The sequence below is a fragment of the Anabrus simplex genome, chromosome 1 (assembly GCF_040414725.1).
Source record: "Anabrus simplex isolate iqAnaSimp1 chromosome 1, ASM4041472v1, whole genome shotgun sequence".
NCBI classification, from domain to species: domain Eukaryota; kingdom Metazoa; phylum Arthropoda; class Insecta; order Orthoptera; family Tettigoniidae; genus Anabrus; species Anabrus simplex.
In genome coordinates this window covers 1,055,759,226-1,055,775,909 of record NC_090265.1, presented here as the reverse complement: position 1 = coordinate 1,055,775,909, position 16,684 = coordinate 1,055,759,226, and the positions used below count along the sequence as shown (strand labels likewise).

At 38.3% G+C, this 16,684-nt stretch overlaps 1 protein-coding gene across 1 annotated transcript in view; it reads right to left on the bottom strand.

The window, feature by feature from the left end:
• The window catches only part of Ubqn (ubiquilin), a 156,458-nt gene that overhangs the window by 124,091 nt on the left and 15,683 nt on the right, over positions 1-16,684 (bottom strand). Inside the window, exons 3-4 of the mRNA XM_067137095.2 lie at positions 2,736-2,977; positions 2,516-2,654 (exon numbers count right to left, since the gene is read on the bottom strand). Of these exons, the coding sequence (XP_066993196.2) occupies positions 2,516-2,654; positions 2,736-2,977 (381 nt within the window). The remainder of the gene's footprint in view (positions 1-2,515; positions 2,655-2,735; positions 2,978-16,684) is intronic.

The following is a 16,684-nucleotide window of genomic DNA, read 5'->3' as shown; positions in this document are numbered from 1 at the left end:
CAGGTGAACCTATCAGAAGCCCTTATAAGAGGCACAGTCTGATAACTGCATACGGGAGATAAATCTCCAGATCTCGCCGACAATAAACGACCGCCTCTTTACTATAGCCTACATCGCTAGTCGCGACAACCGGTTGTACAGTGCCTTGTGTAACGTCACTGGATTTCAGGAAATAGTGAAGAGAGTATGGCGTTCTATTAGCTTCTACAAAATCTTTTCTCAAATCTGCAGAATGGCATCAAAACATGCGAGCCTTCGAATTCTTGGAAAAGCCATGGCTACTCAGTGGCAGAGTATAACGCATCTATTGTACTTGACGCTTAGTAAAATTGTTTTATAGACAGCAGGAATTTTTCGTGATGGATAGTCGTATTGTAAAGATACGTGGAAAAGGTATTGCCGGCAAATTTTCAACAGGTTCTATTTGATATTATGATGCCAATTTTAAGTTATTGGTTAATAAACACTCGTAGAATAGTTGTGCAGCCGCAAGAAAATACGGCATACGCCTAACTAAAGCCAATATTTGGCATTATGGCATTAGTGTGAAGACAAGAGCTAAAAAAATGCGTAGGCTTACCGTACTGTACAAAAAATGCATTCAGTGGTCCGCAACAAGGACGCTTTAAAGAAGTCGAAGATGAAATTGTGAGGTATGTGCACGAAAAACGCAAGGGCGGAATGGCCATACCGTGGCGCAATAAACTCATTCGTTGAGTCTCAACATCAGCGATTAAGCCTATACATCGCTAGCCGCTGAATTTGGCCGAACCCGGCAAGCGAGACGTGCGTGTAGCGGTAGCCGGTTATACTACGGCTTACTTGTTTGTTATTTTTCGAAATCCGATACTACGTGGAAGTGTATGTTCAATTTCATTCTGAAAAAAATACAGTACCATATTTCTCCAAATCCAGCATGAACTCTACTTTTTCCTTCAAAAAATTTAAATCAGGCTCACAATAATTTCCTGGTGGATCGTCGTATTGTAGAGACGCATGGAATAGGAATTGCCGCCGAATTTTCAACGGGTTCTGTTGGGTATTATGATGCTAATTTTAAGTTAATGGTCCTTAAACCCACGGAAAAAAGAATAATATTGCAGCCGCAAAAAAAAAAAAAAAAAAAAAGCCCTGACGAAAGTTAATGTTCAGCGTCTAAAAATAGTCCAAAATGCGTAGGCCTACTGTACAACAAAGGCATTCATATGATTTTACAAAGTACTTTTTGAGCCTGATTAAAATTTTTTGAAGGAAAAAGTAGAGTTCATGTTGGATTCGGAGAAATACGGTACTATATTTTTTTTAAGAATGAAATTGAACATACACTTCCACGTAGTATCGGATTTCGAAAAATAACAAACAAGTAAGCCGTAGTGTGGATATCCTGCGGAAACGCAAGTTTTGAACAAACTGATTGCCGTTTCATACCGATTTTAATGTATATGTGGGGTTTTCCGACTTTTATACAAAAATCGGATATAACGACAATCCATTATAGCGAGTAAATTTTCCGCTGTTATGAACTCTCGCTATAGCGGACTTCTACTGTAAATCCCCTCAAGGCGTTAACAATATCATCAGACAGGTAAACATTAACTGCAAAATTGATCGATTTTAATGGTATTTAAAGTTAAAAACTTCATTATTGTTCCGTATTGAATAGAGAAATAATATTGTACATCTTATTTAATGGTATTATCACAAACAAGATATAACAGAGTATTTTGAACTTCTGGTGTTCTACTGCTCCTTCCAAATCATGTAACAGTGGACTTAGGCCTACCATTCAGTTGCTGTGGACACGTGGACTGCCGTATGGGTTTGTGACGCCATGCGCAATAGAGGGCTCACATGCGATTCCACGCTATTCCAGACCCCTACTCGCGACTACGTTGTGGTCAAGCTAAACATTTGATCCCCGATGTAACTGATGCAATTATACTAATAACAATGATTTATCATTTTAATTAAATTAACAGTTTTACAGTATTTATATGTGAATTTGGAGCACCCAATGACTCAAATATGTACCTATTAATATTAAGTAATTAGGACATATCTAGGTTATATTAGCCGGGCGGTCTCTAAAAACGGCAGGGTCCTAGGGAGAACACTGTATTGCTATTGCACTTAAGGTAACAAATACCCCATGATACCTTTTACCACCTCGTTGAATCGATGCCTTGCCAAGTGGCCATGATTCTGCAGGCAAAAAGCAGTCCTACATTGTATTAGGTAGGTGATTTTAATGTAATGATTCATCAGTGTAGATTGGTCTAAATAAGCTAAGAAAACTGAAAACAAAAAACTGAAATGCTATACAGGCATCAAATTTAGATTTCATGAAGACCCACTACTGATGTAATCATTAAAATGATGAAGCAATTTCTTGCACAAGAACAAGAACTTCAAACATCAGCAAGAATACATGAAATGAATTAGCAACAGCTGTTCCTTTGTTCTTAGTTACCAAATAGTTCATAAAATGTACACACATGCAATCACTACTACCAACCTGGAATGGATTCAAGATTGGAAATTGCACGATCATGGTTACGCATCAACTCCTGCAACATGGAGGGGTTTCTCGCGAGTTCCATAGTTTGACGTAACAAATCTGGATTGTTCAGCATGTGACTTATTTCAGGATTTCGCTGAAAATAAAATTTTAAAAATGTTTAAAATATCTGTTTCATGAGAGGTAACTATACACTCTCATAGAAAAGTGATCATACCTCCATAAGTTCTTGCATTTGTGGATTAGATGTGATAAGGTTACGCATATTTTCTGGATCATTCATCAGTCGTTGAACTAGAGGGTTGTCCAGAATTTGCCTCATCATGTCCGGATTGCCTAGCAGCTCTCTCTGCATGCGTTGCTGAAGCTCCATAAAGTTAGCAGATCCCATACCCAGGCTTTCCAATCCTGCTAAACCACCTAATGACCCCAGGCCAAAAGGAGTTGCACCTATATCAGCTACAAAAAAAAATGCATTCATCATAATTTCTTTCACCATAATTTTGATATAATCAGTACATTTGAACAGAGTATTGGTGTGAAACAATTCTTGGACCTATTGCTTCAACACAAATAATAGTTGATATAAAAAGTAAAGATAAGAGCTTGTATACTCAACCACGCAAAAATTGGCCAGCAAAGAAATATTAAATTTTATATATTCTTGAAATCCTAGAAATGTTGTAAACTGATAGCTGGTGGCCAAAGAGATCATACTTGGAATCTTAACAGCAGCACAGTATGTTCATCCTATTTCAAGCAAAAGAATTTTGAAAGAAAGCTATCTCCTCAGACAGCCAATATTTGTGTTGTTGAGTGTGCATGCTCCTGCAATCCTATCCTCCTACCATTGGTAGCTGCAGAACGAAATGAATACAGAACATTATTTAAGAGATGATACACTACAAAATTAGTATGTAACATTTTATATGAGGGTATATTTTAGTACATGACACTATTCAATTTTAAGATATATGAACAAATGTTCTAAACAAAACATCAATTAAATTTCAAAACAACTTGAAAATATGTTCTCAGCACTAAATATTGTCTTTCACTCATGAACAGAAACTATGTTTCAATACCTTCCTCAAAGGTCTTAAGTGCACGGGTTATTCTCAGTTAAAATGAAAACACCTGGAGTCTAAATGCTAAAAATATAAATAATTGAAATACAGTAAAAATATATTACAAGACAAGAACTTAACAGTCTTCATATGTTTATGTCTAGCAACACTGTGGGCACTTCTTTTTTTGTATGCTCACCACAAATAGCTTCGTCATCCTCCTTTTGTGCAATGGAAAAAATAAACATTTTCCTTGCTCGTAGCTGCTTTTCATTTAACTGCATTTCAGGACAGCCCTCCTCTTGTTCTAAGCAGTGGTAAATTGACCTCCTCAGTGTCTTGCTCAGAAACAGAGTCGTATTCAGGCTTGTTGTTTGTTAAATGTTTGTAAGCTGCTCGTGGAGATTCAGCATACAGTTCATTTGATTTAGTGGTTTTGTTTGCTTCAGTTTGTAGTGGTGGTGTGCATAAGTAACATAAGTATTGATGTGGACAATGTACAACATACTGTAGAAAAAGCACAGAAGCCATCTCTTCGTTTTGAGATTGCAGGGCATGCTTTGGGCCATTTGATCCATTGTTATTTCGTCAATGGATGCAGTATTATGCATGGATGACACTAACTCTACCAGTTTGTTTTCTTTAGACAAACTGCTGTCATGTTTTCCTGGAATAGAAAAAAAAGATGAATTTACTTTCCCATTCTTGAATTTCAGTTCACTGAATTCAGGAGGGAATTCTGGCTTATTTCGTTTTATGGTTCCAACCAAGTCAAGCTCTTTTCTCTTAGTCCTTGGACCAAAGAGATGCTCGTAAACCACTTATCCACTGTGACATTACACAACTTGACCCTTTTATATTCTCCACCAGTTCATTCACACAATAGTGTGCAGATGCTGTGCCAGGTATTTTTTCCAAGATAGGGCCTTACATCAACCATATAATTTGTGGTAGTATCGACCATCATGACTATCTTTATCCTGTACTAATTGGGCTTCGATGGGATATACATCTTAAATGGACACTTTCCCCAAAATCCAACCAACTGTTCGTCGATTGTGACATACCATCCAGGTTTGTAAACCTCACGACAATTTATCAAAAGCATTTCCCAAATTTCTGACACAGGAGCTAGGTAGTTGTTTCTTCCTTTCGCTGTTCACATGTCGACTTATCGTCAAATCTAAAACAATTTACAAGAAAAGTAAACCCTTTTTGGGACATTGTTGTATGGTGCTTTCTTCCGAATAAGAAGTATCAAAGAGAATGTCAGTGTTCAGGTAATTGTCCTTCATAGTTGCTGCTAGAATGAAGATTCCACGCAAGGCATTTAGTTCTTCATATGTGATATTCTGAAGTGCGTCATCATTATTGCTTTCATACTGCTGCCTTTGTCTAGCTATTTCTTCACTGATGTGTACAAGGATTTTGTGAATGATATCAGAAAGGACATAACTGAAGCAATCTTTTGGCTGTAAAACTTTCTTACAATTGAGTGGCTCAGTGCCAGAGGTGACCAAGTGCCATCAAGGCTCATTTTGACATTTTCAGTGTAATGACTAGAAAATATTGTATTCTATCTACGCCACTTATCACTAACCACCTTACTGTTTCTGGAAAATGCTGCCATCAGTGAGCAAGTCTGGCACTATAAACACGACTGTGATGTGTGAGCCAAACATGACAAAGTGCTGAGATGGTGGTGACATGACATGAGAGCTCATTGGTATCCGACTTATCTACTGTTAGCGACGATAAGACATATCGGACGGAAGAAAATGCCTCTACTAATGAATCAGGTACACCCGATATCTTTAGACCAGAAAACTGGTTGACAGTCATTGCATCAGGAAAAAAGGAAGAAATCTCATTTCCACGTCATTCGCATCAACAGCAGCATGTTATATTGCTGCAAACAACTCCAGAATGAGAACACTAACAGGAAAACCTCTATCGAAGGACAAAAAGTGCAGCGGTTTCAGACTGTCCACATTGCTCTCCATAAAGACATTCTTCCTAAGTTCACAGCTTTCTACAACTTTCAAGAACTTGTTCCAGTGACCGTTGATCTGAGTAAGAGAACAGTTGTCGCCAAGTGGATTTAGGAGCACAAACCGACTCTTGTATCCTCAGGGGCACAGCATAATGACTGCAAAAGAACTGACCTAATGGAGCTGTTGAAGTACTGTACATCCCTCCCACTCATCATCAGTTCTACAGAAACCTGACAACAGTGGAGAGATCCGTATGAAGAGGGCATATTATAGTTTAATTCCTGTGATAGTGTATGTGCAACTATCCAAAGAGCAAAAAAATATCTCACACCCTAAAACATGTTGACTACCAGGCAAGTTGGCTGTGCGGTCTGGGGCGTGCGGCTGTGAGCTTGCATCTGGGAGATAGTGGGTTCAAATCCCATTGTCGGCAGCCCTGAAGATGGTTTTCCATAGTTTCCAATTTTCACACCAGGCAAATGCTGATGCTGTACCTTAATTAAGGCCATGGCTACCTCCTTCCAACTCCTAGGCCTTTCCTGTCCGATCGTCAGATAAGACCTATCCGTGTCGGTGCAATGTAAAGCCATTAGCGAAAAAACATGTTGACTGTTGGAGGGCATAATTTGTAGTACTGGTATGCATACAAGCATAAGAATAACTTTGGAATACTTTTCATTATGAAAAAGGATACTTTTCTCATAGTCCAGGTGCTTCAATAAATGATTCTGAAAGCTGTTATAATTTTAAATCCCTTGTTGACTTTATCCTTCATTTACTCAAAATATGGCGGATGGTGCTCAGTCACCTCTGCCACTGAGCTCTCCAATTATGCGTAGGACCTGGATGAATGACATTTTTAGCAGACATTTTCCTGCCAACTGTTGACACACTTGAATTTCCCATTCAAATCCAATTTTTCCCTTTTATGTCCTCTGAAATTCTTACCTGAAAACTTGGGGAATCAATTTTTCGGATTCAATTCCAAAACTTCTGTAGTGTCATTTCTATGATATTGCCATATATTTAAATAAACATCTTAAAATTAGGCATTCCTTTTCTGCACACTCACTTGCTCAACTGTCTATATGCTGCATTTGCTTTGGTTTAGATCTTGTTAAATTTCACGTTAGCCCATGCCAGTAATCCCATATTTTAGATTTTTCTTAATCTACTATTAACTAAAGTACAGATATTTTGTAACAGCCCCTTTTAATTTAATACTGCTTTATTGTTGGTAAACTGATCCTTCATTTTGAGTGCGAATGCTTGATTATAATGCTTTTGTGACATTACCGTATTTACTCGCGTAATTTTCTCTCCCTGATTTTTAGGATGAAAATTTGGAAACACAAATAATTGCGAACCACGGACTTCTATTCATGATCCATGCTGATGTACGGAAATCAGGAACTACTCTGGAAATTCCAGTTCCTGTTTCCCATGCTAGGAGAGGAGAAAGTGACTAATTACTCAACATTCCCGCGCCCGGGGACAGAACACACCTGGGATTGCTAGCCATAACTCGCAGGCATACAGTAATCACTTTCAACAGTGTTCTTACGTGCAAAGTGTTTGTTAGTGACATGATGGGAAAGCTAAACAGTAGTTACGACGAGCAATTTAAATTGCCTCTAATACAATCTGCCGAAATTTACAGCAAACATGTTGCATCTCGTGAATGTTCCGTAGGACTGTCACACGTGCATTACTGGCAGAAGCAGAAAGAAGAATTACATTGTACCAAGAAAATAACTGTAATTTTGAGAACCAAAAACCAGGAAGCATCTATAAATTCAAAAGGAAGTTGTTTCTTACATAAATATATTGAGAAAATGGCTTTTCAGTTTCCCAGAAGATGCTCCAGTTAAAGGCAGTTCAAGTACCAAAAACCTTGAAAATTCCTGATTTTAAAGCAGACAGAGGGTGGTTTTATCAGTTCATGAAAAGCAACCATCTTTTCCTTCGAAGAAGGACATCCCTATGCCAGTGACTTCTAAAGGACCACAGTGAAAAAATCATACAGTTTCATAGATTTGTAATTAGAAAGCAGCGCAAGTAAAATTACCTGCTATTGCAAATCGGAAATGCAGATCAAAGATTTTCTCTCATATGCCAAGAAACAATACAATTGCCGAAAAGGGAGCATCCAGCGTAGTCATGAGGACTATGGGGACAGAAAAGCTTTGCTGCACAGTTATACTGGTTGTTATTGCAGACGGGCGAAAACTTCCTGCCTCTGTAATTTTCATTGAAAAAGTAATTCTTAAAGGGAACTGTGTCCAGGACAAAGGATGCATGGTGATGGATCTCATGAAAGATTGGTTGCATGTTGTGTGGGGAAGATGGCCTGGCGATCTCTTAATCCACAGGTCACTCCTGGTTTTGGACAGTTTCCGTGGCCATCTTGTTTATGATGTTCGCCAAGAAATGGCCAACCAGAAGACCGATGCTGCAATAATTCCTGGTGGTGTGACGTCAGCCTTGCAGCCTATTGATGAAAGCGTCAACAAGCCATTCAAAGACGACGTGCGATGGGTATATTCTGAAGAATGGATGGCGGAAGGTTCTCATACGTCTACTGGGAAGATCCAGAGGCCTTCACTAGAATTAATATGTGAGTGGATTGTTCGTGCATGGGGACTGATTCACAAGACATTGTGAACAAACTAGATGGATCTGAAGATGAGCCCTACATCTCATCAAGATGTGCAATGATGTGCAATGATTTAAAGTGTAAAAGTGTATCTACACTTCGCAGTTATACGAAGAATATCAAAAGACTTCTTCTCTACTACAACAACATTAATGCATATATGCCCAATTCCATACTTCATCAAGATTATGAATTTCGACTTTATCTACGTTCTTGAATACTACGAAGAATACTATGACTTCTTCTCATATATTCCCACAACTAAGTGAACAAACGTGTTTTAAGGAAATTCTAAAAACATGTTTTTCATAGTGTCAAACGTCTATGTTTTGAGACCATCTTTAAAACAACTGTGTTTCAAATGTTTATTTTTAAATACTATTTAATTTGTATTGAAAAGGTGGATTTAACTCACTTATTTTAATTTGGTTTAGACATTTATATCGCAGACAAAACTGCATTATTTTATAAACTAATGCCAAACAAAACCCTTGATTTCAAGGGAAATAAATGTTTTGGGGGCAAACTTTCAAAAGAACGTATCATGGCTCTTTTGTGCACCAATTCCACAGGGACAGACAAACTGAAGCCTCTCATAATTAGGAAGTTTGGGAAGCCAAGGTGCTTCAAGGAAGTGCAACATCTGCCCTGTGAATACAGGCACAACTCTAAGGCATGGATGACATCTGTGCTATTCAAAGAGTGGTTGTTGGACTTGGAACGTCGTATGAAGGCCGAAAAGAGGAGAATTCTTCTACAATTGGACAACTGCTTTTGTCATAATTGTGTGCCTTGCCATTTGGAGCATGAAAAATTGTAATTTTTGCCTGCAAATACAATTTCAATTCTTCAGCCGCTGCATCAGGGCATAATTCATGCAGTAAAGCGGCATTACCGAGCTCGTGTGGTCCATCGAATGCTGTGCAACGTTGCCAGGAATAGACATTAACATCAACATATTGGGAGCAATGTAGATGTTTAATGCTGCATGGAAATCCCTGAATGTAGACATCATCACAGACTGCTTTAGAAAAGCTGGAGTGGTTTTTACAGAAGACGTCACAGAACGTGAAGTGGTGGATGATGGGGAAACCGAGGAGAATTGGAAGCGTTTGTGTACAACATTGGATGTGCCATCTACAGTAAGTCTTACCCGCTACATCAATGTAGATAGTGATGTAATAGTCCACAAAGAAATCATAAATGAGGAAATTGTGGATGACATTATGAATGATAGAGATCCACATGATGAGGAGGAAGAGGAAGACAACCCCCAAAATGACTGTGATCGACAGAGCTTGACTCTTCAGCAGGCAACAACACTTCCAGGTTATGCACACCTGCATCCCCTTCTTCATTTTCTTCTATAATGTCATTTAATTCCCCAGAACTACTACTGCTCACTTCGGCAAAAGTTGACACCGTGCAACCCAAAGTTTGCAACATTATAAAGAAATGGAAATTATGCAAAAATCTTACTTGGAATTGCTTTTAGAGGAGAGATATGTTCGTTACGATGTCTAGGAACCCACCATCCCGCCCCCAGAAGTACATTTACTTTTATAACCTAATAAAGAGCAGCACCCACCATTGTTCACTCCTAAAGTAGCTACCTGTAATCTCATTGCCCAACGTGAAAAGAATGTGACATCATTGTCCTCAACGATGATAATTAGATTGCGTTACCAATCCTGCCTGAATAAAAGCACAAATCAAAACACCATGTAAAGGAAACAATCTGAAATACCCAACAGCAATAACTTTATATGTAACTTACCTTAATACAGGATACAGGGCTGTGGCAACCTTAAGAAATTCATGCAACCTCGTGTCTAGGGGGAAGGAGCTCTTCAATAGGGATTCCCCTGTCGCCTTAGGCGAAATAGAACATACTTTTTATCGCCCTACAGAATGCTAGGGACCTAAGCCACATCGCGGCCCTAACCTGGGGGCTTGCGGACCCAGACACCCTTTGCTTGGTTCACAGTCCAATGGTTTTGTCACTAGTCTTAGTTCCTCCCCATTGCTTGGTCACAGTCCAATTGTTTTGTCACTAGTCTTAGCTCCCAACTAAACAAGTTGGCAACACTGTTGACCGCTTGAGCACATGATCACGTCCTCAGCGAGAAGTCTGCGAGAGGTAAATATACGACAGTCATTCCACGCGCAGCTGAATGTAGTAAGTATTGGGTAGCACGGCATCAACTATTGATCTAACATTACTTGAAGGTAATTCAGTATCACTTTCATCAGGAAAACCATCACTGATATCGCTTTCCTCAAAAAAAAAAAAAAGAGAGAGAGAGAGAGAGTAATATTCTATCTTCATCCGATTCGCCCATGATGTTGACTTCGACTTTGCCAGTGCCTTACACGGCAACTGACTCGATCAGATTTCAATTAATTTCTGCAGGGCAGAGATGGCTGAAATACAATTACCAACATCACTTTAGGCTGATTCTCCACGAGCAGGAAAAACGCTGCTATTCGCCCGCCTGACCGCTCAAACTTTTTGCCTATTCTACACGAGCGGTTGAATTGACGCCTGTAAACAGCGCCAAAAACGCCGGTGACACACGCAGCCATTCTCCACCAGCAATAAACCTGCCAAACTACAATGATGGATGTCGTACAAATAGGTCTTGTTGTCGGAGCTGTTCAACTACAGTTGGTAAGAAAAGACGTTGGTGGACTTACCCTGCGCTATCGAATCGTCTCACCACTGGGTAATTTCATGTAAGTTTTGCAAACAAAGGAGCTATCCGGAAATATTTTTCCAATATTATAGAATGTCAGTTGCTTCATTCGATGAGCTGTTTGAACTTATTAAGGCGCATATTACTGAACAAGTGAAATGGTAGTTTAGGGGAAGGCCTGAATTTAATTCTCAAATATTTATATTATTAGTGGTCTTATCGATAAATATTACATAACTAAAGTTATTTAGAATTAAATTTCCGAACATTTAGGTCTCATACATGTTTACCATACCGGCTATGATAACAGAGACATTCACGCATTTGTATTTTTGTTGCTAAGTCCATATCAACGCCGAAGCGGGAGAAAATGGGTTAACAGAATATAATGAAAATCGGTACATAGAGTTGGGGAATAAGAAACTACAGTCTAAGCTATAAACAATTTTATTCACCCTGGATGAAATTGCAGTTTAGGGGAAGGCACCTACAAATTTTTTTAAATACCTACAATAAGTTATTGGTCCTATCAAAAAGTACTGCTTAACAAAAGTTAGAGAGAATACAATTTCCGATCATTTATGTTTTATTACCAACGGCCGTAGCCGTGTTGAAACACTGGAATCCGTGAGTTCACAGAGAGTTACAATAATTGAAAATCTTCCACCTTTTTGATACTTTTTATTTGCTTTTTAGCAAATTTTTATTTATAAACAGTACATGTTTCGTTCTCACTTGGGAACATCTTCAGCTGTTGTTAAGCTTAGGTGAATCGCTATGTTTCTGAACACGTTATTTGCAAGTACATTGATTCTCTTAAAGACTACTAGAATACAAATTAAATTAAAATGATGTTAAAACAATGTGGGGGTTAATGGGTTAATGAAATGGGACTGGATGATTACATAGTTGGTCAGCTTAAAAACTATATCTATTCATTGGAATAGTTGTTAAAAGTTTCACTTTGTTACATTAAAAATGTCTGTCTTCCGGTTAAAAGGTTTTAAAAATGATTGGCTTCATGACACTGTTCAAATTGTTGTTGAATGTTTTTTCTTTCACTCCTTCCAGGTAAGCTGTTATTTATCATGAGCTTGCTTAAAGTGCGCTAAATTGAGTCTAATGCGGAACTTTGAAGCTGACTGCTGGTCAATTTTTGGGAAGGGAGCTTTGTCTCAATTTCTGAAATGAAATGAAATGGAAGATTTTCAATTATTGTAACTCTCTGTGATTAGATTTTGATATGGAAAATGAAGCTGATTACTTGCAATCCGAGAGATCTCCGAAGTTAAGCAACATTGGGCATGGTGAAGATTTGAATGGGTTGCTACGAGCTGTTGGTGAGGGGTAAGGAAATGGAGTAGTGGAAAGGAACTGGCCACCCTACCACACGTAAACTCCGACTCAGGCACACCTTTGCGGAGGTTCGGACCTGCATTCGGGCAAAATACACCCTTACCTTTATGTTTTATTCAGTTTTACCGTACCGATTATGATAAGAGTGGTATTTCAGAGTCGGAATAAAACTAAATGTGAAGGCCTACAATATCAAAAAGCCATAACATTCATCAAAAATAACATCATACTGACCATTGCTTGTTGTGATGTTCTTTGTCTCTTATGCTGCCACTCAACTCCGATAGATGGGATTACTGCTGCATGCCGAGCATAACAGCCTGACTGAATATTGGCGGGAAATAGCTGGGGAGTTAGAAAACTTTCTTCTTTAGCATTCCATTCCTCTGGTTCATACATTTCCTGATACTTCTGGTACCTAACACACTGGTTCATCATAGGATTCCAGCTATTCAATCCCTACTCTGACGGGCTGTTTTGAATGAGCAGTGTAGTAGTAGTAGTAGTAGTAGTAGTAGTAGTAGTAGTAGTAGCGGCATGACCTGGTCTAGAATTATAATTTAGGCCTACTCCAAATTACAGCACCACAATTCACTAAATAATTCAAAATTCAACCCTGAAAAGAGCCGTTTCTTAAGAAAAGCTTCTTCCGCTTCACTTTTATTAAATCTATATTCATTTTATTCCAAATTAGCCGTGAAGAGGTGCTTTTTCCTCGGGGTTTGAGGAGGAATTTGCATCTAAGTCAGATAGTTTCTTCCCCCGCCAGTGTATTGAATTGAGATTTTCCGATTCATCGTGTATTCCTAGGAAACACAGTAGTAATAGGGCATAGTATTCGACCCTCCCCCTCCGGAAAAAAGACGAAGAGTGTTGACAGATCACGGCTGTCTGCGGCTTGGTTATTCCAGCTCCGAAAATTTGGATTGTTAGATCGGAAGCGTAGTACTGTTTGTTAAAAGTGAGAAAATGTGTGGTTTTTCATTTGAGCGAGTATTTCATATGAAAACATTGCTTTTAATCGTGTCAATCCCATTGGCATTGCAATGACCTATGTTCATTTCAGGTGGGAAAATGACTCGGGCAGTCTTTCTGAAGATGTAAAAAGGCAGGTGGAGATTGAGCGTCTGCCATAATAACGCTCCCCAACTTGATTGTGACAGATGGTAGGCAAGCGGGCCTACTGTTACAATGAATATTCCCTAATCCAGACTTCATATGAGAAAAGACGTTTGGTGAATTCCCCATCGCATTTGTAGCGTGACGTTAAGAACTTACGGAATTTAATACAAACTAGCTCACAACGTGTACACTACCTAACCTAGAATTATGTATAGAATGTTGAATTCTGCAGCGAAGCACAGGTACATCAGCTAGCAAAGAATATACTACACTTCAGGTAGTTCCTATCATGCGACAGAGGCGGGTGAACTGTTCGCTGCCACCTCGTGGAGTATGATTCGCTGTTCTACCGCTAGCAGGAATGACGCCTCTGCTGGCGTTAGACCCGCCTGCCTGCTCATGGACACGTCCACCCGCGGCGTGCAAACCGCCCGTGTAGACAGCTCTACAAATACCCCATAGTTCTGTTTCACAAGCGGGTTTGTAGCGGACGAACAGCGGCGTTTTACCTGCTCATGGAGAATCAGCCTAAGACATGTTGGGATTGCAAGGAAATGTCAACATGTATCCATAGAAACCTCAACAAAGCAACCAAGACGGAGGATGGAATCTGTCATTGCATTTATGCGAACGTGCAGACTGACAGATATTTCCATCATTGCAAGGCAATGGGTTAATCAAAAAATAATAGATACTGTGCCATTTCACTGTTCTCCAAAAGATACAACCGGAACAAAAATGGGGTCTAAATTATCAAAACGACGATTTTTTTTTAAACGCCTGACAATATTACAAACTGAGGTAGTAATATTTTCGTCAAGCGCTCGGCGAAACAACGGAACGTGGAAGGCGGTGATAAAAAGAATGACGTATGAAGATTGTTATTATTATAGAAAAATTTTAACATTCACTCAACTTGCTTATAAGAACGTCACAGTCAACTACCAGAAGGAGAAAATATCATCACACAGGAATTCTATTCCCAAGACCGAAAGAAATATTTGTTCACGGCTGTTCTCTACAGTATTAGCGGTATAAATTCACTCCGCGAAATTAAATTGCTCTGGAAAATATAAAAAGATTCCACCGTGATACGTCACACTACACTCCTTAAACGACGTGTTAGCCGATATCACCAATTTAGAACGGCTAAAGGATTCGATAATCGGCAAGAACATTGAGAAAAGGAAATATATATAAAGAAGCAATCTTCACATTTTGAGTGGAATAATTACCTTTGCCAATCCCAGACTGTTAAAATATTTTTGATATCAACTCTTCCAAGAACGACGTTTATTTATCATAGGCAAATAGTAACAGAAAATAGCCATAAGATGACGACATTGACTGAAACGATGTATTATTCTGTTCCAATTGCTCAAGCTACTACCATGATGCAGTAAGAAGATGAAGGCGAGACTGCCCAGATGAAGGCAGCGCAGGATGACGTTGACAGCCCACGATGACCAGTAACCAGATGAGACGATCCCGAATGATCCCAAACACCTAAGGGAAATGCAAGGAGCTATGTCCGCATGTCCAGCCATCCGGACATGAGACGACTATGGGAGTTGCAGAGCAAAGATAAGTTCACTTTAAGTCCAATGTACAAGTAAGAATTTATTCATTCTCTTTTTATTAAAGGGCTATTCTAGTTAGTGTCAGTGCAATAATTATATACGAGTAGATGGTTACCAAAGTTAGGTTAAAGGATGTTAGGTATTCATCAAGCCTAGACGTCAAATCCACATGTAGGGGTACACTCACCCAGTGATAATAAAGCCTTCGTTCGTAACGCTGTCAGTGTAATGTGAGAGGAGGTTAATTTTTAATTTATTGGTGAATTTCATACGACGTTGAGATAGAAGTTAGGCATATGTGAGAACTTATGTTACCAAATGAAAGTAGAAAGGCGATCGTATGTAGGAAGTGCTTACTATATATAAGGATGTGGTAATATCTTTTGGAATTATGAAGGGATTAAAACTATGACAGAGTAGATAAGTTCACGAACCATGACGACGGTAAGAAATACGTCGAGTTAGAATGTGATAATGCATATATTGTAAAGTGAAATGCGATATTTATTTGAAATGTGAAATGAGGGTTATTTAATGTGAGTAATGATATGAGATACGGTAATTAATGTTGGTGATAGGTATTGTTCTTCGTGAACATGGTCATGGTTGTGTTGTTATGGAAATAATGTTCCAAGTTATGTATTTTTGAAGTAATTATTGAATTTATTCTGTCTTCAGTCGACTATTTATCCATGAGTAAGCCATGAGTATGATAGAATGAGATCTAAATACTGTCCGTATGTTGACATTTATATTAAAGATCACCAAATGATTCAAAATGAGGAGGATGAAATTAAATTAGCTGACATCCGTGTATATCTTCTAATTATAAGATTTTTCTCACATGTTAGGCAGACTTTGAAGTTTATTCTAAGGCAGTACCCACTATCACTGGTGACTTAACTGCACAAATAAGAGTCATTAATTTTGAAGTAGAGTCTTTTCACAAGGTAGACCACATACTTATCGTATATTTTGATGGAATTATGATTACATACACTTGATAATACAGTGTCATAGCACGGATACGCACTTGAATTTATGAATGATCTCAAGTTACGAGAATAATTTGCCTAATTCTCTAGATGTAATGTTTGATCATGATCTTTTTAAGAGTATACATTAGCTTAAAGGGGGGTTATCGATGCTGCTGCAAGATGAAGCATCAAGAAACATGAGCATAACTTGAAAATATGACATCTGTCAAATATTATGAATGTTATGAGGATATTTTCCCAGGTTAATTTGGTTGTGTATCTGGACACAAAGAATGTGGATCAAGAGAAGTTAACGCACATCCATAAATTAACGTAAATGAGACAAGAGAAACAGAACATTTGAATTTAATTTTTTTGAGATTTCAGTTAGGAAAGATGTGATTCTAATTATTTTTTTAAATAGATTTATGACCAAATATGAAATTGCATCCTACATTTTTCTAGGACAATCCTCAATATACAATACTGTACATAGTATGTTGTGATGTAAATTTTAATTCATTAGATGCATCTAATATTCTAATTATCTAATATTTTAATTATCTGATATTGTTATTATCCAATACTTTTATTATCTGATACCTTTATTTAACTTATTTCTTTTCTTTTCAGCTAGATATTTTCCAGACAAATAATTCAATTAAGACCTTTTAAGGTCACGATTATTTGTTTTTCGAGCATCCTAATTGGATATTTA